Source organism: Anguilla rostrata, chromosome 11 (assembly GCF_018555375.3).
Source record: "Anguilla rostrata isolate EN2019 chromosome 11, ASM1855537v3, whole genome shotgun sequence".
Classification (NCBI taxonomy): domain Eukaryota; kingdom Metazoa; phylum Chordata; class Actinopteri; order Anguilliformes; family Anguillidae; genus Anguilla; species Anguilla rostrata.
This window is the reverse complement of record NC_057943.1, coordinates 42,971,171-42,998,877: the sequence shown is the minus strand read 5'-3', so window position 1 is coordinate 42,998,877 and position 27,707 is coordinate 42,971,171. Positions and strand designations below refer to the sequence as shown.

The window sequence follows — 27,707 nt, the reverse complement described above, 5'->3', positions numbered from 1 at the left end:
ATGATCTGGTCTGTGTTCGGTTCTCAGTTCTTCCCGGTGTTGGGGAGGGTCTTGGGGAAGGGTTGGGCTGGGGTGCCTCCAGATGTTGTCTTCAGTCTGTTTGGATGGCGCCATTTCCTGTGGCATTTGTGCAAAGCCGCGTCTGAGCAGCCGCGGCGACGGCGGGGCCCCTGGGGGCCGTGGCTCGGGCGGGGCAGGCGGGGCCCTCGGTTGCCTGCGGGGGAGGTAGTGCCTATGCTCCAGGGAGTCTGATGCTGGCCGATTCCCACAGTCCCGTCCCAGAAATCAGCCGGCTCCACACAGCACAGAGAGCCAGGCCAGCCCGTAGCGTCTTTACAGCACATTACAGCTGCCGGTTACTGTGTGGAGATCCTTGTCCTCACAGACCGTACTGCCTTCATCTGCACCACTAATGCCCTTCAGAGCATCTGTGACATCACAAATGTGTGAATAGAATGTTCTTAACTGAACATTCTAATGCTGATGTCACAATCACTACTGGTAAATGAAAGAAATAAGGTTCTAGAACACTGACTTAGAATTTTGAAAAAAAAAAAAAAAAAAAACATTCCCAGAAACCTGCTCTTCAAAGGGTTAATTAAAGCTGTAGTCCGCGGGGCCTTGAACCTTGCAGCCGGAGTTCTGTCACTGAGGCGTCGCTGCGGGCCTGCGATCAGGCCTGTCCTGTCCTGTCCTGTCCTGTCCACTCCCAGCTCTGCTCTCCGGCCCCTGATCCGAAGCTGCGTGTAATCGATTCTCGCTTCCTGCTGTCCTGCCGATAGCCCGGTGGGATGTTGTATGGTTTCAGTACATTTCCTCTGTTTCTCCCTGGTTGAATTTTCTGTGTAGTTTTGCGGTGACAGGATATAAGAGCGATCCCTGTCCTGGCGGCGTTCCGTTTGGGTTCCGTGTGGACGCGTATGTGTTGGGGTCAAAGTTAGGGATACAGTTAGCTGTATGTGTTCTAATGTGGCCCCTGTGCTTCTGTGCGGTGCCGTTTCCCTCGGTTTCTGTCGGTTCGTTCGCTTTCGTTCAGTTTCATTTGAACCGGTGAGGAGCTGTTTCCTTCTCCCTGTTTTTAAATTGCACTGGCTCACACACGGCACAGATAACTGACTGCGGTATGGACACCCTGGACTCTGGATTACAAACACACACACGCACACACACACACACACAAACACACACACACACACACACACACACACGCACTTCCGCTGCATCTGCTGCTGTGCCTGTAGAGATACGTTATCTTCTTATAGACCTCGCCTGCAGTAAAGTTTACAGCCTGCTGAGCAGTATGAAGATGGCTAAATTAAGCAGCAGGACTCGTCAGTAGGGGCTTTGGCACAGATAAGGCCTGGCTCTCTTTGTGGCTAAGAGCAGGATCATACGCATTACTATTTCACATCGGAAGGTCACGTATTTAATTTGATGTCTTTAAGTTTTTGTCATAATTGTGCACTTCTGTCTAAAATGACTGGTGTCTGAGACAGTCGGAGCTGTGGTGGAAACGTCAGAACTGCTGATGTGTAGTAGTTGGTGTTGGTGTTAAGGTTAGGGTTAGAGCTAACGTAGCAGCAGTAACCAGCGGGTCTTCTGCCTCCTGTGCTGTTGGAACACTTGGGCTCAGAGCTGGAAACTGCCCAGCCTGATCTGCGTGGCTGTCAGGAGCGGAGCGGGCCCCTCAGGAGCGGAGCGGGCCCCTCAGGAGCGGAGCGGGCCCCTCAGGAGCGGAGCGGGCCCCTCAGGAGCGGAGCGGGGCCCTCAGGAGCGGAGCGGGCCCCTCAGGAGCGGAGCGGGCCCCTCAGGAGCGGAGCGGGGCCCTCAGGAGCGGAGCGGGCCCCTCAGGAGCGGAGCGGGCCCCTCAGGAGCGGAGCGGGCCCCTCAGGAGCGGAGCGGGGCCCTCAGGAGCGGAGCGGAACGGGCCCCTCAGGAGCGGAGCGGGGCGTGGCCCTGGGCATGATGATGCCATCAGCCAGGAATTCTGGGATAGTCAAGCCCCCTGATGGAGTCGCGCCTCCTGCAGAATAAAACAGGGGTCACCCAGGCAGAGAAGAGCTCTACACTGTCCCCATACAACCTGGTGGGACTTTTCCCCCCTCAGCCCAAGTGTCTCCTCTTAATAGCTGAATGATAATGAAACTTTCCATAAACATGATGAAGGAAGGGAAAACACTCAAGCCATCTGCACTAGTGTTCCGGTGACTCTTAAAGGGTCCAAACAGACATGCAGAACCAGAACACATTGTTCTCGTGTGTGGTTGCTGGGGGGCGGGGCCTGCGCTCGACGTAGAGACGCTCTGAGTGGGCGGAGCTCTGTGACGGACAGGTCGGGAGCTCCATTCTCCCTGTTCCTGTTGGCGGTTTGGTTGGGCTGCGCTGTCGCGTGGCGATAGCGGCGGGCGGCTTGGCCTGCCTGTCACGGCGCACTGCTGAGTCAGGCCAGGGATCAGCAGGACAGGACCCCCGGCCGCCTGTGCCGGGGAGATAACCGACTCTTTCCGCTCCGTGGAACAGCACATCCACCCGTACGGAGCCAGCGGGGCTGCCCCTGGTCGGGGGCTGAATTGGGGAGGCTTTTTCTTGAGGCCAAAAAAAAATAAGTTTGTCCTGAATCGCTGTTTATAATTTTCAATCTACCGTCGTTATTTGTTTATTTTTTGCGGTGTCGTGCTTTTCATTCTTCGTTCAAGTTATGCTAATTACGGTTATTTCATTTCAAACAGAACTCTAGTTCGACATTCTTTTAGGCCATTAAATGCCTGCTTCTCTGACTAAAGTTAGGTACTTTTTTTTTACCGGTAATGAGGTTTTGTGAAATGGAACTCTTGCGCGTGTTTGTTTTTGATGCTGCTGAAAGCGGTGCCGTTGGCCCCTGCACCCGCGGAGTGGCGCCTGTGTGGGAGGAGCCGAGCGGCTCTCTCTCTGATGGCGGGAAACAGGCCTCTCTTTGTGCTGTGGCGGGTGGGCTGTGAGCTCAGGGGTCAGGTCTGTGCTCGTGCGCTCCGTCCCCGCTCCGGACACAAGGCCATTATCTCCGGCCGATTTGGGTCCCGGATTCCTCGTCTGTAGCGTCCGTCACCTTCAGAGGCTTCGTCTTCAGTTTGGCCATCGGCTCCTGTGGAAGTGGCTTCTTCAGAATCTTTCCGTCCAGAACTGCTGTAGTCCCTTTCTGTGAATTTAATTAAATGATAAGTTCAGTGAATGGCGTAAGCCAAGAGAAATTGCCAAGAGAAAAAATCCTGTCTCTTTGATGAATACTAGGACACAGACCGTCACAGTTGTATTTGATCAATTTCTGGTTAAATTCAGAAACCTGTCGTTGGTTCTTTTGTCACCCTGCCTCCACCTTCTGTTTTCCCCTCCCTTTTTTGCCAATGTGTGTGTCCTGTGGAGTGGACGTTTGAAAGGTCCCGGGTTCGGCTGTGTGTCCTGTGGAGTGGACGTTTGAAAGGTCCCGGGTTCGGCTGTGTGTCCTGTGGAGTGGACGTTTGAAAGGGCCCGGGTTTGGCTGTGTGTCCTGTGGAGTGGACGTTTGAAAGGGCCCGGGTTCGGCTGTGTGTCCTGTGGAGTGGACGTTTGAAAGGGCCCGGGTTCGGCTGTGTGTCCTGTGGAGTGGACGTTTGAAAGGGCCCGGGTTCGGCTGTGTGTCCTGTGGAGTGGACGTTTGAAAGGGCCCGGGTTCGGCTGTGTGTCCTGTGGAGTGGACGTTTGAAAGGTCCCGGGTTCGGCTGTGTGTCCTGTGGAGTGGACGTTTTGAAAGGCCCGGGTTCGGCTGTGTGTCCTGTGGAGTGGACGTTTGAAAGGGCCCGGGTTCGGCTGTGTGTCCTGTGGAGTGGACGTTTGAAAGGGCCCGGGTTCGGCTGTGTGTTCTGTGGAGTGGACGTTTGAAAGGGCCCGGGTTCGGCTGTGTGTCCTGTGGAGTGGACGTTTGAAAGGGCCCGGGTTCGGCTGTGTGTCCTGTGGAGTGGACGTTTGAAAGGGCCCGGGTTCGGCTGTGTGTCTGTGGAGTGGCGTTTGAAAGGGCCCGGTTCGGCCGTGTGTCCTGTGGAGTGGACGTTTGAAAGGGCCCGGGTTTGGCTGTGTGTCCTGTGGAGTGGACGTTTGAAAGGGCCCGGGTTCGGCCGTGTGTTCTGTGGAGTGGACGTTTGAAAGGTCCCGGGTTCGGCTGTGTGTCCTGTGGAGTGGACGTTTGAAAGGGCCCGGGTTCGGCTGTGTGTCCTGTGGAGTGGACGTTTGAAAGGTCCCGGGTTCGGCTGTGTGATGCGCAGAACAGGCTAACAGTACTCGCTTGTTGGAACCGCCACTAGCCCTTGTGAGAATTCTTCCGTAGGTAGAGATGAATTTTCCGTGGGCTGCAGAGACGCGTTTGGGGCATATTAATTCCTGCGCCCAACAGCGCTCTCATTTAAAAAAGATGGTAATGTTCTGAGCTGCGCTCATCACGGATGTGCAGTTTCAGAAACTCGTTTCTCTTTCACGGTCACAGAAACAGAGCTGGTTTCCAGAGCTCGGTGGAAGCTGATTACATGCAGCGTTTGGAGAACAATGGTTTTCACCTCCCACCAGTATCCGTGGCTGCTGGAGACGTGTAGACTGGCGAACCGCAGCCAAGCAGTGGAGGAGAATCATCCGGAGAAGCTGAACAGATGAGCTGTTTTGGTTTTGGACCGGCCAAATTCAGTACAGCATCCAGCCCAGCTGGCTTTAAATTTCACCTGCACCCCCGAATCACCTGGGGTTTAACCCAAAAAAACAGTGACTTTATGGGGGGGCAGGTAGGGTGGGGCCATTCACTGCTGCCTTCAGGAACCATTTTGCTGGGGTATTCAGTCTTGGCCCGAAGTTCAGGTTTTTTAAAATTCCTGCAGGGAGTCCCTGCTGCTCAGACTCTCTAGGAAAGTGCGGCCTCTTCTCCTGCGTTCCTTTGGGACGTCCCGCGTGACGTGGCTGTCTGAGGGGAAGGTTCGGCTTCCTGCCGTGCGATGCTTCCTGTCTTTCACGCTCCCATGGGGCTTTGCCAAACTTCAGCTCCTGAGTGAAGGTGCTTTAACGGCCGCCTTGCCTGCGCTTCAGGGGCAGTTTGTTGTTGACGTTAATGGCGTGCTGTAGAACTTTGTGTCGGTGTAACGCTCTAATTGCACAGTTAGAGCTGTGAGCGCTGCGTAGCTGTGTAACGAGTGGCTTCTGCTCACAGTCTCTGGAGCCATGTGCTGATGGCTGGTTTGGACCCGAAGGTGGTCGGGCGATGGTCACCCCCCATGTGCTGATGGCTGGTTTGGACCCAAAGGTGTCGGGTGATGGTCACCCCCAGTGCTGATGGCTGGTTGGACCGAAGGCGGTCGGGCGATGGTCACCCCCATGTGCTGATGGCTGGTTTGGACCCAAGGCGGTCGGGTGATGGTCACCCCCATGTGCTGATGGATGGTTTGGACCCAAGGCGGTCGGGTGATGGTCACCCCCATGTGCTGATGGCTGGTTTGGACCCGAAGGCGGTCGGGCGATGGTCACCCCCCATGTGCTGATGGCTGGTTTGGACCCGAAGGCGGTCGGGCGATGGTCACCCCCCATGTGCTGATGGCTGGTTTGGACCCAAAGGCGGTCGGGTGATGGTCACCCCCCATGTGCTGATGGCTGGTTTGGACCCGAAGGCGGTCGGGCGATGGTCACCCCTTTATCCGTTCCCATTTCTCTGACAGGCCCAGTTTTCTGATATGAAGCCCTCCCTGATATATTTCATATATCGGCTGATATATTTTCATCTGTGTATTTTCACCTGTGTACATTTTAGCACTTTGGGATTTATTTCTAATGAAAAGTGCATTACAGATTAAATGTATTACTATTATTATTATTATTATTATTATCACCTGTGTATGAACTGATATAACCTCACCTGTGTATGAGCTGATATATCCTCACCTGTGTATGAGCTGATATACCCTCACCTGTGTATGATATATCCTCACCTGTGTGTGAGCTGATATATCCTCACCTGTGTATGAGCTGGTATACCCTCACCTGTGTATGAGCTGATATACTCTCACCTGTGTATGAGCTGGTATACCCTCACCTGTGTATGAGCTGATATAGCCTCACCTGTGTATGAGCTGGTATACCCTCACCTGTGTATGAGCTGGTATACCCTCACCTGTGTATGAGCTGGTATACCCTCACCTGTGTATGAGCTGGTATACCCTCACCTGTGTATGAGCTGATATACCCTCACCTGTGTATGATATATCCTCACCTGTGTGTGAGCTGATATACCCTCACCTGTGTATGAGCTGATATATCCTCACCTGTGTATGAGCTGGTATACCCTCACCTGTGTATGAGCTGATATACTCTCACCTGTGTATGAGCTGGTATACCCTCACCTGTGTATGAGCTGATATAGCCTCACCTGTGTATGAGCTGATATAGCCTCACCTGTGTGTCACTGGAGCGATAAGGGCTCTGACTGGAGCAGTGGAAAATGCTGTCTGAGGATTCTGGTTCCATTGTGCAGACGGTCTCAGTGAACACCTTGAAGTTCTAGCTCCAGTAATGAAGTCCAGGCTCCTGTTATGAAGCACGCTTGTGCTTTCCTCTTCTTCTTTTGATGGTAGGCCCGGTCTGTTTTAGATCTGGATGGTGTGGGATCGGGAGCAGGGTGAACGATCAAAAATCTGTTTCGTGAGCTTTTTGTAACCTGGTGTTCCGACAGTGCAGCAGTGCCTGTCCCGCCATGCTAGTGAAAGCACCATAGCAACAGAGCGCATTCCTTCATCCCAGTATTCTATTTGAGTAAACCCGGTATTGTCTGTTGTGTTTCTATTAATGTGTCAGTAGGTAGTGCTGATTCCATTTTAGAAGCCGAATGGCCGCTTCTGATTCCTTTACGGGTTATACAAGCTCTCCGCTGCGGTTAAAAGTTTGTGGGAGTGATGCTAGATTAGTGAGCTACTGAATGTGGCATGTCATATGCTAAAGATGCAGTGATACTGTGATAAAGTGGTCAAAGCGGTTCCAGGTAGGCAGGGTTTGTAGTCTGACGTCGACTTACCTCAAAACCAGCTCAGTGTGACTGCGCAGATGAACCATGCACGGCTATGTCTCGCAGGAGAAAATGGCGATCGCTGAATTTATGATGGCTCTGCGGAGTACTGATCTCTGTTTTCCGTGCTCTTATTCAGGCCGTAGCGCTCTTGGGAAGTGTCACCGCTGGTGCCTCTCGTTTTGTGATCCTGGTTGCTGCTGTGATGCGTTCCTCTCCAAGTGTGGCGTAAAACGAGTGCCCTTCAGTAGAGAACATGGCCCTCAGCCTGGAATGGCTGTTCCTGAACCTTGGACAGAGGTGGAGCTTTGAGGGTCACGTGCTCCAGTGCTGTGGGTGGCCTCCGCTCCAGTTCCGTGTGATCTGCGAGCTTTCGAAGGCCGCTGGTTCCCCTTGTGAGCGAATCGGGAAAGAAGGCTTTCTAGAGTTTTGTCAGCTGCCGAGCAGGAGCTGCACATTACGTTGGGTCAGTAACTTCACCAGTCAAACATGGCTGTATCGTGGCAGCTGTGGCGTGTGCACGTGGCCTGCCAGGCTGCTGGTGCCGTGGCGGGCTGGAGGTTACTGCAGCAGGAGCGCCCTCACTGCTGGTTGGGTGCTGCGCGCTTCCTGTTTCATCACTTCCTCTTCCTTACTCTAATCATTCATCAAGCCCTGACTTTTAGCCAGACAGAGCACAGGCTGATGAGGACCAAGGTGAAACGTCATGTTCCTTTAATTGTAAAGTAAATGATGTATGTTATTCTTAAAGTAACGCAACTTTTTTTAGAAAATTCTACAATCGTATGAATGCCTCAAAGTCTCCGGTGACCGTTTCACTAAGGTCTTTCTGAGGATTTCTGTGTGGTCTCTCTGGTGAGTTTATCTGTGTGGTCTCTCTGGTGAGTTTATCTGTGTGGTCTCTCTGGTGAGTGTTTCTGCGTGGTCTCTCTGGTGAGTGTCTGTGTGGTTTCTCTGGTGAGTGTCTCTGTGTGGTCTCTCTGGTGAGTGTTTAGTGTGGTTTCTCTGGTGAGTGTCTGTGTGGTTTCTCTGGTGAGTGTATCTGTGTAGTCTCTGGTGAGTCTATCTGTGTGGTCTCTCTGGTGAGTTTCTACGTGGTCTCTCTGGTGAGTGTTTAGTGTGGTTTCTCTGGTGAGTGTGTCTGTGTGGTCTCTCTGGTGAGTTTCTGTGTGGTCTCTCTGGTGAGTGTTTAGTGTGGTTTCTCTGGTGAGTTTATCTGTGTGGTATCTCTGGTGAGTATATCTGTGTGGTCTCTCTGGTGAGTGTATCTGTGTGGTCTCTCTGATGAGTATATCTGTGTGGTCTCTCTGCTCAGTGTATCTGTGTGGTCTCTCTGGTGAGTTTCTGTGTGGTCTCTGGTGAGTGTTTAGTGTAGTCTCTCTGGTGAGTTTCTACGTAGTCTCTGGTGACTGTTTAGTGTGGTTTCTCTGGTGAGTGTGTCTGTGTAGTCTCTCTGCTCAGTGTACCTGTGTGGTCTCTCTGGTGAGTTTCTGTGTGGTCTCTGGTGAGTGTTTAGTGTGGTCTCTCTGGTGAGTTTCTACGTGGTCTCTGGTGAGTGTTTAGTGTGGTTTCTCTGGTGAGTGTGTCTGTGTAGTCTCTCTGCTCAGTGTATCTGTGTGGTCTCTCTGGTGAGTTTCTGCGTGGTCTCTCTGGTGAGTGTTTAGTGTGGTTTCTCTGGTGTGTGTGTCTGTGTAGTCTCTCTGCTCAGTGTATCTGTGTGGTCTCTCTGGTGAGTGTTTAGTGTGGTTTCTCTGGTGAGTGTTTAGTGTGGTCTCTGCTGAGTGTTTCCGTGTGGTCTCTCTGATGAGTGTCTCTGTGTGATTTCTCTGGTGAGTATCTGTGCGGTCTCTCTGGTGAGTGTATCTGTGGTCCTCTGTGCCTGGCTCTGCAGCTGTCTGGCTCTGGCGCGGTGGTACGAGCAGCCCCGCCCCTCTCTCCCTCCTTAGCATTGCAAATGGGCAGGGGTGCCAAGGGGGTGAGTGGCACGGAGCGGCCATTTTGTTCCTCTGAGCACGGTGCGGCTGGCACTTGGGTAATGCAGAAACACAGATGCTGTGGGCTGGGTCGAGCCACGCCCTTCAGATGGAGGGGTGAGCCAATGGGGACTGGAGTATTGGGATGGCAGGTATGCCATCCCGTCAAGTTACGCCTTGGTGGGGCGGCATGCCCCATACCTATACAGCACCGAAAGTTTGGCGAAATATAGTTTCTGTAAGAAACTCTCAGCCCTTAAAAACAAAAAATTTTGTACCTTCTGACCTCAACACACAGAATTCACAAACAACTTCACACGTCTGCACAATAAAGCCCCAAACTTTTCTCCTTTTTTCTGCCCACAAAAATGTGTCCTCATTGGTCATTTTACTTACATCAACCAATGAAAACATTGGATACAGACACAAAATAAACGAAACTCATTTACACTTCTGAAATCCAAATAAATACACCCACACTTAAGACAGTTCCGCTTTCGGCAGCTTTACCGAGTTTAACGTTAGCTACCTTGCTAACGAGACGACCGAGTTTAACGTTAGCTACCTTGCTAACGAGACGACCGAGTTTACGTTAGCTACCTTGCTAACGAGACGACCGAGTTTAACGTTAGCTACCTTGCTAATGAGACGACACACCAACTGTATAACGTTAGTACACATAACAGACGCCACCGGTATTGATGTCTAATATCTGCATAGCGATTCGGTCCGGTTGGGAACGTTAACGGTCGTATAGGAACTGCTTCAAGACTATGATTTCACGCCTGGTATGTCCAGTTTTCTCAACTAAAACACCGTTCACATTCACCGCTGCCTGTGCACCAGTAACTACTTTTTAACTACGCTAATGTACCTTTAACCCTGCAATGCCACATTTCTAAATTCATGTTAGCTAGCCCTATATATCCTCTACCGACATACAAACGATTCATAGGTCTGTCGTGTGCAATGGCCCATTAAAAGCACTTCCATTAAAAAATATAACATACACTTTCATTTATTTGGCATTCATGGTAAAGGATTGAATCCATGCCTATGTTTATTTCAGAATGTAGGATATATTTATTTGCATGCTTTTATGTTTATGCATGTCTGTCATAGCCTACATTTATATGTGAATTACTATTATCACTTACTCATTACAAACACAGGGCCAAGTGACTTGAAACAATTGAGGAAACATTGGGTAGCATTGCTTTGGAATACAGCTTGTTTAATTTGTGTGAGGTAAGATAGCCAATATTGTTTGTAGTACAGTAACTGGGCGTAATTTTGATATCAATACTTGGCAGGCCAAGATTTTGCCAGTTTGAATGAATGAGTTATACACGGTGCTTTGTGTGTGTGAGTAACCTGGCGGTTTTGTACGTCGAAAACACGTTTTCATCAGATATGGACATACGCCCAGCTCAGGTGGCATGGGAGGGCCATATCGAGGCTGGAGTGGTATTGGAAGGACTGTAGCTTCACAGCATCTCTAGGACCGGTCTAATCGCACATATTGGGTGATAAGGTGGTTTAGTAAGTCTGCAAATCGACAGCACTGTCAGTTTGTCTCCGTTTCAAGAGAAATTGCAGTGAATCAATGCTTATACATCATCCCTGTGCTGTTTTGTCCACAATTTCCCGAAACCTTCAGCCATTTAATAGGCATAGAAATGGGCTGCAGTGAATGGCACATCCAGGCACACGTTAATCAACGTGTTGAGCCAAAATGGCACCCAGCGGAGCTGATATGGGTTGTTTCAGTGCTTGTCGAGCTGTGTAACTTGCTCCTGCAGCATGTTCCGCAAGGCCAGCAGGCCTCCTTCAGCCTTGCTTTTTCAGCTGTATGGTTGCTAAGGGAACCGCCCAGCCCCCCTCCCTGGGCTGATATCTGTTTCAGGTCATCTGTCCAGTCATGTTTCTGCCTGTCCCAGGTACTTGGCTGGAGATGGGGTAAACAAAGTTATGTCTGATCAGCACTGGAAATCATTCTGTACCGGTACTACGGCTGGGCCCTGTTTTGCAGGCCTGAAGGTGAAACCAAAGATTGGCGGAGCTACAATCTACTCAGTGAGCTTATCCAATCATCATGGCTTGCTGTGGACAGCACAATCTTTTGGTTGGTTCAAACCGGCTCTGACTGACAGCTTGTGGCTCCGCCCATCACGCTCTGCAGGAACCCTTCGTTCTGTCATTGCTGCGGATTGGTCGGTTGCTGGCGGGCGTGTCTGAGTTGTGGGCTGATGGGGCAGCCTGAAGCTCTTTCGCTGACGCTGGTTAGCGCTAATGGGATTAGGCTATTTGTGGCTCTGTCGCTGTGAAGTTCGGCCAGCTCACCTGCAGGGCCGGTGACCTGAGCTGTGCTGGTCCCTGCAGTGGCACTGTGTGAGATATGATCCCCCCGGGGGGAGTAAACCCTGAGGGCTCGCAATTCACCCTGGGACCTCTACACTACCCATCACCCTGGGACCTCCTATACTCCCCATCACCCTGGGACCTCCTACACTCCCCATCACCCTGGGACCTCCTATACTCCCCATCACCCTGGGACCTCCTACACTCCCCATCACCCTGGGACCTCCTACACTCCCCATCACCCTGGGACCTCTAACCCCATCACCCGCACCCCTACACTCCCCATCACCCGGACCCTACACTCCCCATCCCCGATCCCCTACACTCCCCATCACCCGGACCTCCTACACTCCCATCACCCTGGGACCTCTTACACTCCCCATCACCCGATCCCTACACTCCCCATCACCCGGACCTCCTACACTCCCCATCACCCTGGGACCTCTACACTCCCCATCACCCTGGGACCTCCTACACTCCCCATCACCCTGGGACCTCTACACTCCCCATCACCCCTACCTCCCATCACCCTGGGACCTCCTACACTCCCCATCACCCTGGGACCTCCTACACTCCCCATCACCCCTGGCCCCCCTACACCCCATACCCCTACACTCCCCATCACCCTGGGACCTCTTACACTCCCCATCACCCTGACCTCCCATCACCCGATCCCACATCCCACACCCGGGACCTCCTACACTCCCATCACCGACCCTGACACTCCCCATCACCCGCCTACACTCCCCATCACCTGGACCCTACACTCCCCATCACCCTGGACACCACCTCCCCATCACCCTGGACCCTGACACTCCCCATCACCTGGACCTCCTACACTCCCCATCACCCGGGACCTCCTACACTCCCCATCACCCGGACTCCTACACTCCCCATCACCCCGGGACCCCCTACACTCCCCATCCCCTGGACCTCCTACACTCCCCATCACCTGACTCCTACACTCCCCATCACCTGACCTCCTACACTCCCCATCACCGACCTGACACCCCCATCACCCGGGACCTCCTACACTCCCACCCTGGGCCCATCACTCCCATCACCCGTCCCTGACACTCCCCATCACCCTGGCCTACACTCCATCACCTGGCCTCTCATCCCATCACCCTGGGACTCCACCTCCCCTCACCGGACTCTCCTACTCCGATCACCGTGACTCTCATCCCATCCCGGACCTCACTCAGTTCTCCCCAATAATAACTGGACTCTACTCCTCCCTGGACATTCCTACATCCATCACTCTGGACATTCTATCCAATTTACCCTGTGGACCTTCCTACATTCTCTACTGCCGGATCCCCTACACTCCATTCACCTGGGACCATCCTACATCCCATTCCCTTAGGCCTCTACATCCTCACCCCGTAACGTCACTCCCTCCCTATACTCCAGCACCTGACACTTTCCATCACTCTAGCTCCCTCCCACAGACCCCACACCTCGACCCATCACCCTAACCATCACCGGGCCCCTAACTCCTCCCGGGCCTCCCTACTCCCATCACCCCTACATCCCACTGTTTCCCAGCTAGCACACGCTGTATCATCTGTGGTGCAGGTTTCATTGTTCCCTGTTTATGACAAAGTGAAGGCATTCCATCACCCTGGGACCTCTTACATCTCATCACCTGGGACCTCCTACACTCCCCATCACCCTGGGACCTCTTACACTCCCCATCACCCCTACACTCCCCATCACCCCGGATCCCCTACACTCCCCATCACCCCGGATCCCCTACACTCCCCATCACCCTGGGACCTCTTACACTCCCCATCACCCTGGGACCTCTTACACTCCCCATCACCCCGGATCCCCTACACTCCCCATCACCCCGGATCCCCTACACTCCCCATCACCCTGGGACCTCCTACACTCCCCATCACCCTGGGACCTCCTACACTCCCCATCACCCTGGGACCTCTTACACTCCCCATCACCCCTACACTCCCCATCACCCTGGGACCTCCTACACTCCCCATCACCCTGGGACATCCTACACTCCCCATCACCCTGGGACCTCCTACACTCCCCATCACCCTGGATCCCCGACACTCCCCATCACCCTGGGACCTCCTACACTCCCCATCACCCTGGGACCTCCTACACTCCCCATCACCCTGGGACCTCCTACACTCCCCATCACCCCTACACTCCCCATCACCCCTACACTCCCCATCACCCCTACACTCTCCATCACTCCTACACTCCCCATCACCCCTACACCCCCCATCACCCCTACACCCCCCATCACCCCTACACCCCCCATCACCCCTACACCCCCCATCACCCCGGGCCCCCCTACACTCCCCATCACCCCGGGCCCCCCTACACTCCCCATCACCCCTACACTCCCCATCCTGTGCCCAGGCTAGCAGCACACGCTCGGACCATCCCTGTGGCTGCAGGGTGTCCTCTGTCCCTGTTTATGGACAGAGAGTGACTCATGTTCTCCCAGATAGATAGAGATTCTTCCCTGTTCATTTCTCTGAGAGATATTACTGGCTTTATTAATTTTTCTTGTTGGATTTGCCTAAATTTTACTGTCCTGTTCAAAGTCTTTTTATATACTTATATTTTTTTTTAGGGCTGTCAAAGTTAACGCACGTTAACGCACGTTCTGTTATGATGAACGTTTGCCCGACCCTTATGCTGCGTTCAAGACGACTCGGAACTAGTGAAAAACGAGGCCCGACTTGTGGAGTTCTGTATTATACTCCCTTTCCACTGTTTCCTGCTCACTTTATTTATTGTTTGTTTTATTTTGTATCTTCCTGTTTTGATCCTACATAGTAGAAGGGGATGTTTTTGTGAGCCTTTATTTTCCCCATGTGAGGTTGGACACAATTACGTTGTGTGATTTGCTTTAGAAGTGCGAGGGATCCAGGGAATGATCTTTGAGTAATGGAAAATTTAGCTGACCAGTGTACCTGTTGTACTACGACGTGTCTGTTGTTGCGATGCATTGAGGTCCATCGTTCTGTGTTAATGCTTAAAAAAACAGGATGATTTAGTGAACCTTTATAAGCGTAAAGTTGAACACACTACATTGTGTGAGTACTCATATTACTAAGTAATGTTAAATTTAGCAGGTCAATATGCCATCTGTTGTTGCCTGTTGGGCTTGAGTTTGCCATGTTATGATTTGAGAATATTTTGTTATGCTAAATGCAGTACCTTTGAGGGTTTCTGGACAATGTTTGTCATTGTTTTTGGTTGTCAATTGATTTCCAATCATAAATGAACATACATTTGCATAAAGCAAGCATATTTGTCCACTCCCATGTTGATAAGAGTATTGAACACTTGAAACACTTGAAAAATATCCCTTTAAGGTACATTTTGAACAGATAAAAAATGTGTGATTAATTTGCGATTAGGCTAATCATGATTAACTATGGACAATCATGCGATTAATCCCGATTAAATATTTTAATCGATTGACAGCCCTAATTTATTTTTCAAGCTTATTGGTAAACGTTTCATTTTAATGTGTGGGTTGAATATAGTCTGAGGTCATTTGAGGCTAATGGACCGCATTTAATTTTTTTATTCGGTAACTTCTGGTGCATTGCTGGTAATGCAATGGTTTTTGGCCACTTGGAGACGTTTGTGATGACAAACGGTTTTCTGATATTCATTAGGAGGAATTACCGAGCAAGTCTTTCAGCTCCTTCTGTAATCTCCCTCTCTTTTTCCTCTTCTCCGAGCCAGGATGGGAAAACCACTCCGAAATCTGCAGAGCTCCTGCTGTTTTCCCCATTCCCCCAAACCTTACATGGAGAAAAAAATGCTCTTTTGGTGGAAAAAAGTGGATAATGTGGTGATATCATGGATTTAAAGGGACTGATGATTTCTTGTGCGGCTAGGAGCACAAGCGACTGACTCTGAGCACGTGTAGCTGCCAGTGAGCTGCGTTTGCTCTCTCTCAGTGCACTCTTTCTCCCTCTCTCTCTGTTTGACTAACGCAAGGCACAGAGTATTTAAGAGTGGAGTTGTCTAATGCTGTAGGCAGGTGGTCAGAGAGCATTGTGGGATAGAGGAGATGGATGCCCTTATATGGCTTAGTCTCTTGTACGAGGAGACGTGGGATTTCTCCCCATTCTGTCTTGGCAGGGCCGCTGTCCGAGCTTTAGGAGGAAGGGCGTGGCCTTTATCCATCACTTCCAGGGCTGCGGCATCTTTTCCGGAAACGCATCTTCATTTTGTTACCTGTGTGCGTGGGTGTCCTCGTGGCGAGCTCGGGCAGGGCGGGACGGCCCTCCTGTTCCAGCTTCGTTTCCCTGTCATTCCCACGATGTTCCCGCCCCACTTCCGCCCTGTTCCAGCATCGTTCCCAGGTTGTTCCCGCCCCAGTCCCGCCATGTTCCAGCATCGTTCCCAGGTTGTTACCGCCCCAGTCCCTCCATGTTCCAGCATCGTTCCCAGGTTGTTCCCGCCCCAGTCCCATTATGTTCCAGCATCGTTCCCAGGTTGTTCCCGCCCCAGTCCCACCATGTTCCAGCATCGTTCCCGGGTTGTTCCCGCCCCAGTCCCTTTATGTTCCAGCATCGTTCCCAGGTTGTTCCCGCCCCAGTCCCACCATGTTCCAGCATCGTTCCCAGGTTGTTCCCGCCCCAGTTCCGCCATGTTCCAGCATCGTTCCCAGGTTGTTCCCGCCCCAGTCCCATTATGTTCCAGCATCGTTCCCAGGTTGTTCCCGCCCCAGTCCCACCATGTTCCAGCATCGTTCCCGGGTTGTTCCCGCCCCAGTCCCATTATGTTCCAGCATCGTTCTCAGGTTGTTCCCGCCCCAGTCCCACCATGTTCCAGCATCGTTCCCAGGTTGTTCCTGCCCCAGTCCCATTATGTTCCAGCATCGTTCCCAGGTTGTTCCTGCCCCAGTCCCATTATGTTCCAGCATCGTTCCCAGGTTGTTCCCGCCCCAGTCCCATTATGTTCCAGCATCGTTCCCAGGTTGTTCCCGCCCCAGTCCCGCCATGTTCCAGCATCGTTCCCAGGTTGTTCCCGCCCCAGTCCCGCCATGTTCCAGCATCGTTCCCAGGTTGTTCCCGCCCCAGTCCCGCCATGTTCCAGCATCGTTCCCAGGTTGCTCCCGCCCCAGTCCCACCATGTTCCAGCATCGTTCCCAGGTTTTTCCCCGCCCCAGTCCCCATGTTCCAGCATCGTTCCCAGGTTGTTCCCGCCCCAGTCCCGCCCTGTTCCAGCATCGTTCCCAGGTTGTTCCCGCCCCAGTTCCGTGACGTTTCCATGCCTTCCGAGCTGCCGCGGGCTGTTTAAGCGGCCTCGTCAGAAGCAGAGACAGCCGTTAGCCTCCCTGCCGCGTGTTCTCTGCCGGAATAAAGGAATGTTCTCCGGAACCCTTCGGGCTGCGCTGGCTTGTGAGGGGAGGGGAAACCGAAGCACGTACATCAGAGTTTTCTGGGAAAACGGAAAACACGACAACAAAAAGAAAGGCGAAGACAACCCTTTTACCCCTGGCATGAGCGTGCTGTAGAGTCCCTTACGTGAGCTTCGGCTTGTGCAAGCACTGTGGACACAGAAACGATTGGGCCAGATTTAACGGGGTACCCTGTCTCCCACTCTTCTGCACCAAATACAGGTGTGCGAGTTTGTATTCAGATTGTACTTAGACTTCTTCAGTCAAGTGAGATTTCTTTTACCCAGGGATTACTATCTGTCTGCCTGCCTTGTCTCCACTAGCAGCAGCCTCCCGGAATGAGAGTATGGCAGGCTACTTGGAGTACACGTGTGTCAGTGTGGTGTTGCAGGTCTTTGGTTCTTCTTCCTTGTTTTTTTCCCGGCTGCGTTTAGCTGGAGTCTCCATCCGTGCGTTTGAGGCTGAAGCGTCTGGTGACCTCCACGTCTCTGTGAATTCTGCTCTGCCGTCATTTAGCCTTTCTTTGCTCAGCTGCGCCGTGCCGCTACAGCTGAATTTTGTGCTTCCCTGAATTTGTTTCCCTTAATTGTGGCGGCGGTTGTGTTTACACTGCTGCCTACGACATTTTTAAAAAAGGATCGCTGTGGTAATTAAAGAGCCCGCGGTGTGAGAGCAGTCTCGTCCCCAATCCACGGTGACACCAGCTCTTCAGTGAGCACACTGCTCGGGAAAATACGGGTGAAATTAAAGAGCCCGTGCTTTTAGTAGCAGTTACTGCTGCTACTGCACGCATTTCAGTGTCGCTGCTACTTTCATTCATTTTTGCTATACTGGCCTGGAGATATTTTCCAGTTGAGTATTGCAACCAACAAGGAAGTAACTGTAAACTAGGAAGAGTGTGGAGTCGCTGCTATGGTAACCGTGATCAGTGTCGCATCTCTTCAGGTCAGCAGGTCCGTTTTTGTTGCAAACCTCGCCAGCTGCAGCCCGCCCGTCGCTAATCCTTGGTCTGAACGAGCCTTTACAGTGCGGGGAATGCGAAACAGTCTGCAGGGAGAAACAGTGCTTCATTTAACACCACGTGTTCAGCTGTCAACCGTGGTCCGGTGAACACCTTAACTAGACACAACATCCAACTCCGCTATCAATAACAACAACAGTTTCCTGGATTGATTTATAAATAACAATTGAGGAGCTACAGGTGATTCTCTTGAAAAGCTGTAGTTCTCTGCTGCAGTACAGTGAACTTTTGTTGCACATATGCATTTCATTTTGAACCGCATTTCCATTGCGCTAAACTAAAAACTGGTGACGGGTGAAATTAACAACTGGATACAAAAAAAGCTTTTCTGGCGGGGGCAAATTTATTAGGGCGGGCCACCCAAATAAAGTCAGCGAATGAGAGACACGGACTCCCCTCTTTCACCTTCACCTTAGTCATGTCCCCAACCTCAGTGGCTCATTGAGTCCCACCCAGTCATAAGGCACTGTCACTCATCTGAAAATTGTGTGATTGGCGCTGATTTTTGAACTCATTGGAAGGTCTGCTTTTAACCATCTCTCTCTCTCTCTCTCTCTCTCTCTCTCTCTCTCTCTCTCCTCCCCCTCCCTCCCTCTCTTTCTCACACAGACTGCTGCACCGTTTTTTTGAACAGACCCCATCATGCGTGAATACAAGCTAGTGGTGCTAGGCTCAGGGGGTGTGGGCAAATCCGCTCTGGTGAGTACAGGCTGCTTCTTTACCCCTGCCTTGCTTTCAGACCCCCCCCCCCACAGCCCCAGTGGCCCCCCTCGACCAAAGAGCTACAGACCCTCGTGAAGCCCATCCCGTGACTACGGATTGTGACGTTGAAGCCCTACCTTCTCCATACTCCATGCCCCGGAAATTAATCGCCTCTGATTTGCTAATCTGATTTGAATTACAACATCGGCTGTAATCCTTTCATTTTAAGAGAATTATTGAAGGATTTGTACAAAACCAATAACAACTTCTCAGTCTGGAATGTCTTTTAGAAACTTTGGAAACTGTATGTAGGTGATGACATTTCATTCAGAAGTTAGCTCCAGAAAGAGCAGCCTGACTCACGTGGAGAGGAACAGTGGTGAGAGAGGCTGGGCCGTGCTTCCTGTATGATTCCTGTATCATTAATATTTATACTTTCAGTGACTCTGAACGTACCGAAATATGCACTCCTGAGGTCATAAATATGTGTGCCATTCTAGCCTTTTTAGGCTTCATTTGTGTGAAGAGAAGTGCCTTTTTTTGCAAAAATTTCCATGCCTCAATTCCACAATTCTGACTGTCGTGTCTACGACACTGATTCTGGTGTCCATGGTGACAGTCGAGCCAGCCCAGGAGAGCTTGGCGTTGCACCCGTTTAAGTCTGAGGCGCCCCTCTGCTGGTCTCTCAGCCTGTCTGTCGGTGCGATGAGGACGGCCATCCATAGGAGGGGCAGGGCACTGTGAGTGTGTAGCTGGAGTTGACCCCACCCCTAAGGGGGCGGTGGCCTGCCTGAGCCTCGCCCCTTTTTTAGAAATAGGGAGCATGACACCCTCGACCTCTTGCCACTGTCCAAGGGGAAAAACTCTTCAGCCAGAGTGATACCTCATGGGCTTCAATCGGAGGCACTTTGGCTCAGATCTGGTTTTGAGTCTGATCTCAAACTCCGGCTTTGAGCCGGATCTCAAACTCCGGCTTTGAGTCGGATCTCAAACTCCGGCTTTGAGTCGGATCTCAAACTCCGGCTTTGAGTCTGATCTCAAACTCCGGCTTTGAGTCGGATCTCAAACTCCAACTCCAGTCCTTCCCTTTCAGTTAGCAGCTGTTTTAAGCCATGGAAGGGAGGTGTGTGGACTCTTTTGCCAGTACATGCCTGGAATTAGCCTAAGCTGGCGCACAGATCCCGATGTGCTGGGCTTGGCCATGCTTTTGACCCCACCCCCTACATCGGTTGCTTTCTCTTTTCTCTCTGTGAAATCAGCAGTAAGAAAGGAGACAGAAGGTTTTGGGTTTGCTGAGATAATTTCTCTCTCTCTCTCTCTCTCTCTCTCTCCCCTCCCTCCTTACTTCTTCTTTCCTCCCTTCAGACAGTCCAATTTGTACAGGGAATATTTGTGGAGAAGTATGACCCCACAATAGAAGACTCCTACAGAAAGGTAAGAGAGTACCCGATGAGCTGGACCCGATGTGCAAGCGAAACCACACATGATCTTGTGTGCTCATCATCATCATCATCATCAGCCCACAGCCATTCTGTACCCTCTTAATGTTAAGTGTTGAAGCTAAGCAGGCCTGGGCTCGGTTCATTCTTGGATGGGTGGCAGTGTAGTATAGGTATGCAGCTGTGCTGCTGTTGTACTCTTGAGCAAGGTACCGAATCCAATAATAATCCTCAATAATAAAATTACTGCTGCATAAATCAATTGTATGTGTTGAAGTAAAGCAAGTCACTGCGGATGTTGGTGGGCCAGTAGGGGGCACTGTTCCCTCTGCCCAGAATGCAAACTCAGTGGCCCAGCACAATGACACAAAGCATCTTCTGTGCTTTCAATGAAATATTAAACTGAGGCCCTGACTGCTCATTAAAGATCCCATGAGCGGTTTCTGAAAGCGTAGGGGTGTTAACCCTGGCATCCGGGTCAAGTTCCCACAAAGAAAACTGCCTCTATGCCCGCTATCTGATTGGCAACTCAATCCCTTTCATTTCCTACCAGCTTTTATTTCCCAGATAGCCACTGCTTAAGGTAATTGAGTTGACCTACCTGGTTAAATAAAAGGTAAAATTGAATAAAGCAATCATTGCTCCCTCTCTCCCTTTTCCCTCCATCCCTCTATCCCCTGTCTGCCTCTCTCTTTCTTCCCCCCTTGCTCTGTCTCTTTTCTCTCCCTCTCTCCACTCTCCCTCTCCCTCCGTCTACCTTTCTCCCTCTCTTTTCTCTCTCCCTCTCGCTATCCCGTCTCTCTGTCCCTCTCTTTATCCCCTGTGTCCCTCTCTCCCTCTCTCTATCCCCTATGTCCCTCTCCCTTGCTCTCTCTCTCCCTCTCTCTCTTGCCTCTCTCTCTCCCCCTCGCTCTGTCTCTTTTCTCTCCCTCTCCCCTATCTCCCTCTCTCTCCTGCCTCTCTCTCCCTCTCCTGCCTCTCTCTCTCTCTCTCTCTCTCTCTCTCTCTCTCTGACACACACACAGCAAGTGGAAGTAGACGGGCAGCAGTGCATGCTGGAGATCCTGGACACAGCGGGGACGGTAAGTGGAGCCTGAGTGTGGAGGCGGGGGTGTGGAGCGAGGGTGTGGAGCGTGGAGGCGGGGGTGTGGAGCGTGGAGCGGGGCAGTTTGGGGACAGGGAGCTTGGAGCGGGCAGTTTGGGTGGGAGCTTGAGCGGGGCAGTTTGGGACAAGGAGCTGGAGCGGGCAGTTGGGTGGGGAGCTGAGCGGGGCAATTTGGGGTAGGGAGCTTGGAGCGGGGCAATTTGGGGTGTGGAGCGTGGAGCGGGGCAGTTTGGGACAGGGAGCTTGGAGCGGGGCAGTTTGGGGTGGGATTGGAGCGGGCATTGGGACGGGAGCTGAGCGGGGCAATTGGGGTGAGTGGGGCTGGGACAGGGAGCTTGAGCGGGGCATTGGAGTTGGACTGAGGGGCAATTGGGGTGGGAGCTGGAGCGGGCAATTGGGGTTGACGTGGAGAGGGCAGTTGGGACAGGAGCTTGGAGCGGGGCAGTTTGGGGACGGGGAGCTTGGAGTGGGGCAATTTGGGGGTGTGGAGCATGGAGCGGGGCAGTTTGGGGACAGGGAGCTTGGAGCGGGGCAGTTTGGAGGAGCAAAAAGGCGGGGGGGGCGTAGAGCGGGGGGCGTGGAGACTGGGAGCGTGAGGTGTCGTGTGTGGAGGTGGGCTAAATGTTTGGTGGATTGGGTGCGGGGGGAATATTGTATGTGAGCAGAAGTGACGTACCATCTCTCACACGCTCCCTCCATCATCATCTCTCTCTCTCACACACCCTCTCCATCATCTCTCTCTCACACGCTCCATCTCTCGCTCTCTCTCCCCCTCCCTCCCCCCTCTCCCTCCACAGGAGCAGTTCACGGCGATGCGGGACCTGTACATGAAGAACGGCCAGGGTTTTGCACTAGTATACTCCATCACAGCACAGTCCACGTTTAACGACCTCCAGGACCTGAGGGAGCAGATCCTACGGGTGAAGGACACTGAGGACGTGAGTGACCCCATGTTTAAATCCTTACCTTCCCACGGCAGGTGCCTCTTTACAGTCTGTATCAGAGAACCAGCCGAAATACAGAATGCAGGGATTGTCAGCCATTAACTGCAAAGTCTGAGAAAGCAGGGATGGTACAATAGGGATAGGAAGGCCTTATTTGTAGAAAACAGAAGGGTCTCCTCTAATCATAGTATGTTGGTAACGACCTGTTGCACAATGCAGTTGGTGATTGTCTGATGCTTCCTGGCTATTGTAGGAATTTCTTAAGTGTTGGAGATAAAGTTTAGGAATGACAGAGTCAGGAGCTACTTTTGATCTCTTAATACGACCAGTCAGGAAGAGGTACAAGTACGGTCTTTGGAAGTCCAGTACATGAGTTTATATAGTTTTCAGAGACAAAGAACTGTGGTTTCAACCAATGAGATTCATTCAGTCACCATATACATTAAATTCCATTTGTGGCCAATTATAATTTTGGGTCAGGAGTTCATTTCAAGGCTGGCCAGGTGAGCTTCCTCCATCGTAACAGGATCAGGGGTCCTTGGTGCTCTTGATTTTTACTGCAGTTAAAGCAGTGTTAAGGACAGGTATGTGCTGAACCATAGGCAGTGTTAAGGACAGGTATGGGCTGAACCCTAGGCAGTGTTAAGGACAGGTGTGGGCTGAATCCTAGGCAGTGTTAAGGACAGGTGTGGGCTGAATCCTAGGCAGTGTTAAGGACAGGTGTTAAGTGTGTGCGGTGCTGGGTGACTGTGCTGGTCTCTCCCCTGCTCCTGCAGGTGCCCATGATCCTGGTGGGGAATAAGTGTGACCTGGAGGAGGAGCGGGTGGTGGGGAAGGAGCAGGGCCAGAACCTGGCCCGCCAGTGGAACAACTGTGCCTTCTTAGAGTCTTCAGCCAAATCCAAGATCAACGTTAACGAGGTGATCGCACACACACACTGCTCACACACACAGACACACACACTCACACACAGACCTATAGACACACACACTGCGCGCACACACACACACAGACGTACAGACACACACACGCACACCCACACACAGACGTGCAGACACACACGCACATGCACACACACACACACACAGACGTACAGACACACACACTCACACTGCGCACACACACACACAAACTCACACACACACTGCACATGCAGGCACACACACACACACACACACAGACGTACAGATACACACACTGCACACGCACACACTTGCACACTGCACATCCACGCACGCATACACACATACACACACAATGCACACGCATGCACAGACACACACACACACTCACACTCTCTCACACACACAGACAACCACACACTCTCACTTTCTCACACACTCTCACACACACACACACACACTCACACACATACACACACACAGACACACACACACACACTCTCACACACACCCACACACACAGTGTGGGCACTGGAGAGCCTGTATCCACCCAGGCGGTTAACTGAGAACACACTTCACGGTGCCAGATCTTTGCATAAAAGGAGCAACTGGCTGGAAAGCGATAACCACACTGTCAGCTGGAGCTTTATTAGCAGCACGTGGGAGCTCTGCTCTGATCTTTTTTATTCTTGTATCGATGCCTTCCCACGACTCTGAGTGGGTGGAGGTGTGCAAAGGCTCTCTAAGAGTGGAGTGTGGGCCCATTTCAAACGCTCTTATACAAACGGTGAAAGAGCTATTCTTCCCCAGATCGTTCTGGGGGATTGGGTAAGACTGAGCCCCCTTACTGGGTGGAGAAGCAGTCTGCTCTCTCACTGTCTTGTGTGAACCAATCAGAAGGACTGCCTTCAATAGTCTGCCATTCAGAATCGCTGGTTAACTCGCCAGCCAATCCCATTCGGGTTTCCTGAAGCCTGTGTCTTCCATTCCATTTACATTTAGCGCATGCTTTTATCCTCATCCAAAGTTTTTATTTCTGCATTCAGTCCGTTTTAAAAGCTATTCAGAGCCGGTGAGGGTATGAGTCCTGATCGCTGCATTAGCGACTCCTGGTTGGTCTGGGCGCCTGTTCAGCAGGGAGGGGATCTGGGGGAGATAGCGTGAACCTCTTCATGCGTTACGCTCTCCCAGTGAAACTCCTCGCTGTCAGGTGAAAAGAAGCGCCTGGCGACTCCACATGTATTGCAGGAGGCATGTGGCAGTCTACACCCTCCCCAGACTGACAGAGGATAGTGCGTGGACCAGGACTGTAGAATAATTTCAAGTAGAAAGTTTATGTTGATTCTCTTGGTTTATCATCAAACCATCCTCTGAGGGTTCGACCAATCCCCTCTGAGAATTCAGGGAGGGTTCAGCCAATCTCCTCTGAGAATGCAGGGAGGGTTCGGCCAATCTCCTCTGAGAATTCAGGGAGAGTTCAGCCAATCTCCTCTGAGAATGCAGGGAGGGTTCGGCCAATCTCCTCTGAGTATGCAGGGAGGGTTCGGCCAATCTCCTCTGAGAATGCAGGGAGGGTTCGGCCAATCTCCTCTGAGTATGCAGGGAGGGTTCGGCCAATCTCCTCTGAGAATGCAGGGAGGTTTCGGCCAATCACCCCTGAGAATGCAGCTGTGCTCATTTGTGCTTCTCTCCGTTGTGCAGATCTTCTATGACCTGGTCAGGCAGATAAATAGGAAAACGCCGGTGGAAAAGAAGAAGGCGAAAAAGAAATCAAACTGCACTCTGCTCTAAAGCTCCCGCCCGCAGCAGCTCTGAGCCAGGTGAGTGGGCGTGGCTACACCCGCTTTTAGGGTGGAGCTTTTTTACAGCTGACTGTTTTTATCTGTTTTATTTCCAGTTCAATGCACTTTTGATTAAACTTGATTATCACAACTGCATTGTTTGTAGGCTTTTGCCAGTTTTCAGCAAAATATTCTTTTTTAAAATGAAAAAGCAACAATTTCAATCATTTCATCATTGATTAATGTGGTCTGATTTGGCTTTGTCCTTTGCCTTGATTCGGGGCCTCAACAGAGAGAAACGGCGCCATCTGCTGGCAGTATGGTGCTTGGTGCGCTTCCTCTCTGTTGTTGTTCAGCCTTCTGTCCGTTTCAGGCATTAAAAAGGCTGTCCAGCCGATGCCAGCACGTGTCCCTGAACCACTGAGATTATATTGCTTGTTCGTGTCTGCGTGTACTGTACCGTATATTCGCTCCAATAGTCATGCCTTTTAGCAATGTATTAGCTGTATTAAAAATAGCTGTATTAGCCCTCTGTGCTTTAACACTTTACTAGCTGCTATAGCAGTGCGTCCTATACCCTTTTAGCATTACTTTAGCCTTATAAGATGGTATGGAATTAGAGAGTGTTGGCCACAGTGTAGCTGAGATTATGAATGGGCTCCTGTGTAACACAATCGGGATGTCCTGCCTTTAAGAGCTAAAAACTCATCAGCTCTGATATGGTTCAACACAGTTTTCCCTGAAGATACAGCTGTCCTATAAATGCAATTCAGCCGTACAGTTTGTTTGTCTAATTGCATGTAGGCATGTAGCTGCTAAATATAGCCCAAAATTTTCCAAATAGACTCGGATGCCCCTAGCTACAGAATTTCTGTTGTGATGTCTAAATATACGTTCAACTTTGTCCAGGTTTAAGTATTTTTGAACAAGTTATTCTGATTAATTAAAAGTGCATTTCCGTTGCATTCTTTGAGATGAAACGATTTGATTTGAACTATAACGAAGCTTTGAATCGCATTCAAATGATCATCATGCAATGTTTGTATGATTATTATGCCATGCATAAAGAAAAACTGAACAGAGATTCTAAAGCACGTTTTATACTGTTGAGATTTTGAGTTCATCCTGAAAGCAATTTAGTTTAGTTTTTACACTGGCCAGAACTGCAGGACTTGGCGTTGGTCATATTGGAGGTTGGAGATATTTTTTTATAGACACAACACAGTATTCTTCAATTCAGAGACACCTGTGTCCACGAGTATCACAGGACGTGTGTCCCAGTGACTTTACTCAAATAATATTTTGCAGATTCAGATTAAGGATGTTTTCACACCTGAAATACAGTCATCAGTTTTTTCTGAGGGTAAGATTTTATTTATTTTATTTATTTTATTTATTTTATTTATTTTATTTATTTTGTTTATTTTGTTTAACCTTTATTTACCCAGGGTAGGTTCGCTGAGCATGGATGCTCTTTTGTAGGAACGCCCTGCTTCACACTCATACACATTCACACCTGGGAGCTGACCAGTACAACCACAATCCTCTATTGTTTAGCCAGTTAAATCGGGTTAGGTGGCAAGTTTTTGTGAGAGCCAGATCTGGGATTTTAGCCAGGACACCAGGGAACCCCCTACTCTTTGTGAATAGTGTCATGGGATCTTTAATGACCACAGTGAGTCAGGATGTTGGTTTAACGTCTCATCCGAAAGACGGCATTTCCTACAGCACAGTGTCCCCATCACTGCACTGGGGCATTGGGGTTTATTTGACCAGAGGGAAGATTTCCCCCTGCTGGCCCACCAACACCACTTCCAGCAGCAGCTCAGTATTCCCTGGTGGTCTCCCATCCAAGTACTAACCAAGTCCACACTTGCTTAGCTTCAGCCAGTCGGCAGGAGCAGAGTGTGTGGTGGTATGGCTGCTGATGGAGCATAAAAATAATTATTCTGCTTCCAGTTCCCTTATAAATTGTTATCTTTTCTAATGCTGATTGGCTAAAAGATTGATTTGCTGTGTTCAGTAAGGAACTTTCCACAGGTTTCTCTGCTTCGGTATTTCAGCTAAATTTGCTGGCCGGGTTAAACATTGACCCACTTTCCTGTTGTGCGAGTTAGCCAGGTTCTCTGTTACATCACCTGTCGGGTTCATAACCGTAAAATACTATTAGCCTGGATTAGTTTAACCTTAACAAACAGTCTGATCAGGTTAAATTTACGGCACTATGAGCCTGACACAGATTGACGCTAATGTGAGATAAATTGCTTTGCTAATGAATGAATCCTCCTGTCTCTTCTCCTGGTGAATCACAACTTCACTGAGGCCAGCATTTCTGCTCAACTCCATCTCTGGCTGGTACTGTGACACAGCACTGGCTAAGCCAATCAGGCAGCAGGAAAAGCAGTTTCATTAACTCTAACTTGATTGCCAATGTTATTGAGATAGACCAGATCACCCATATAACTTTTCTTATCTCTTTCTCTTCTTTCTCTCCCTCTCTCTCCCCTTCCCCCCCTCTCTCTCCCCCTCCATCTCTCTCTCTCCCCCTCCATCTCTCTCCCCCCCTCCCTGCTGTCTCTCTCTCTCTCTCTCTCCCCTCTCCTCTCCTCCTTCTCCCCTCTCTCCCTCTCCCCCCCCCTCCCTCTCCCTCTCCTCTCCCCCCCTCTCTCCCCTCCCCCCCCTCTCTCTCTCACTCTCTCTCCCCCCTCCCTCTCTCTCTCTCTCCTCTCTCCCTCTCCCCTCTCCCTCTCTCTACCCCTCTCTCTCTCTCCCCCCCCCCCCCTCCCTCTCTCTCTCCCCCCCCTCTCCCCTCCCCCCCCCCCTCCCTCCTCTCCTCTCTCCCCCTCCTCTCTCTCCCCCTCCTGCTTCTCCTCCTCTCTCTCTCCTCTCCTCCCTCTCCCCTCTCTCCCTCTCCTCTCCCTCTCCCTCCCCCCCTCCCTCTGTCTTCTCTCTCCTCTCTCCTCTCTCCCTCCTCCCTCTCTCCTCTCCCTCCTCCACCTGCATGCTCTTGAAACCTTTCCCCACTCGACCGTCCCATTC

The 27,707-nt window shown here is 51.2% G+C and overlaps 1 protein-coding gene across 2 annotated transcripts in view; it reads left to right on the top strand.

Moving 5' to 3' along the window:
* The window catches only part of rap1aa (RAP1A, member of RAS oncogene family a), a 39,783-nt gene extending 15,050 nt beyond the window's left edge, over positions 1-24,733 (top strand). For both annotated transcript variants that reach the window (XM_064300179.1, XM_064300180.1), the window contains exons 2-7: positions 18,405-18,494; positions 19,863-19,931; positions 20,962-21,018; positions 21,839-21,979; positions 22,762-22,905; positions 24,589-24,733. In XM_064300179.1, coding sequence (XP_064156249.1) covers positions 18,438-18,494; positions 19,863-19,931; positions 20,962-21,018; positions 21,839-21,979; positions 22,762-22,905; positions 24,589-24,678 — 558 coding nt within the window. In that variant the 5' untranslated portion in view covers positions 18,405-18,437 and the 3' untranslated portion in view covers positions 24,679-24,733. The remainder of the gene's footprint in view (positions 1-18,404; positions 18,495-19,862; positions 19,932-20,961; positions 21,019-21,838; positions 21,980-22,761; positions 22,906-24,588) is intronic.
* The last annotated feature ends 2,974 nt before the right edge of the window (positions 24,734-27,707 follow it).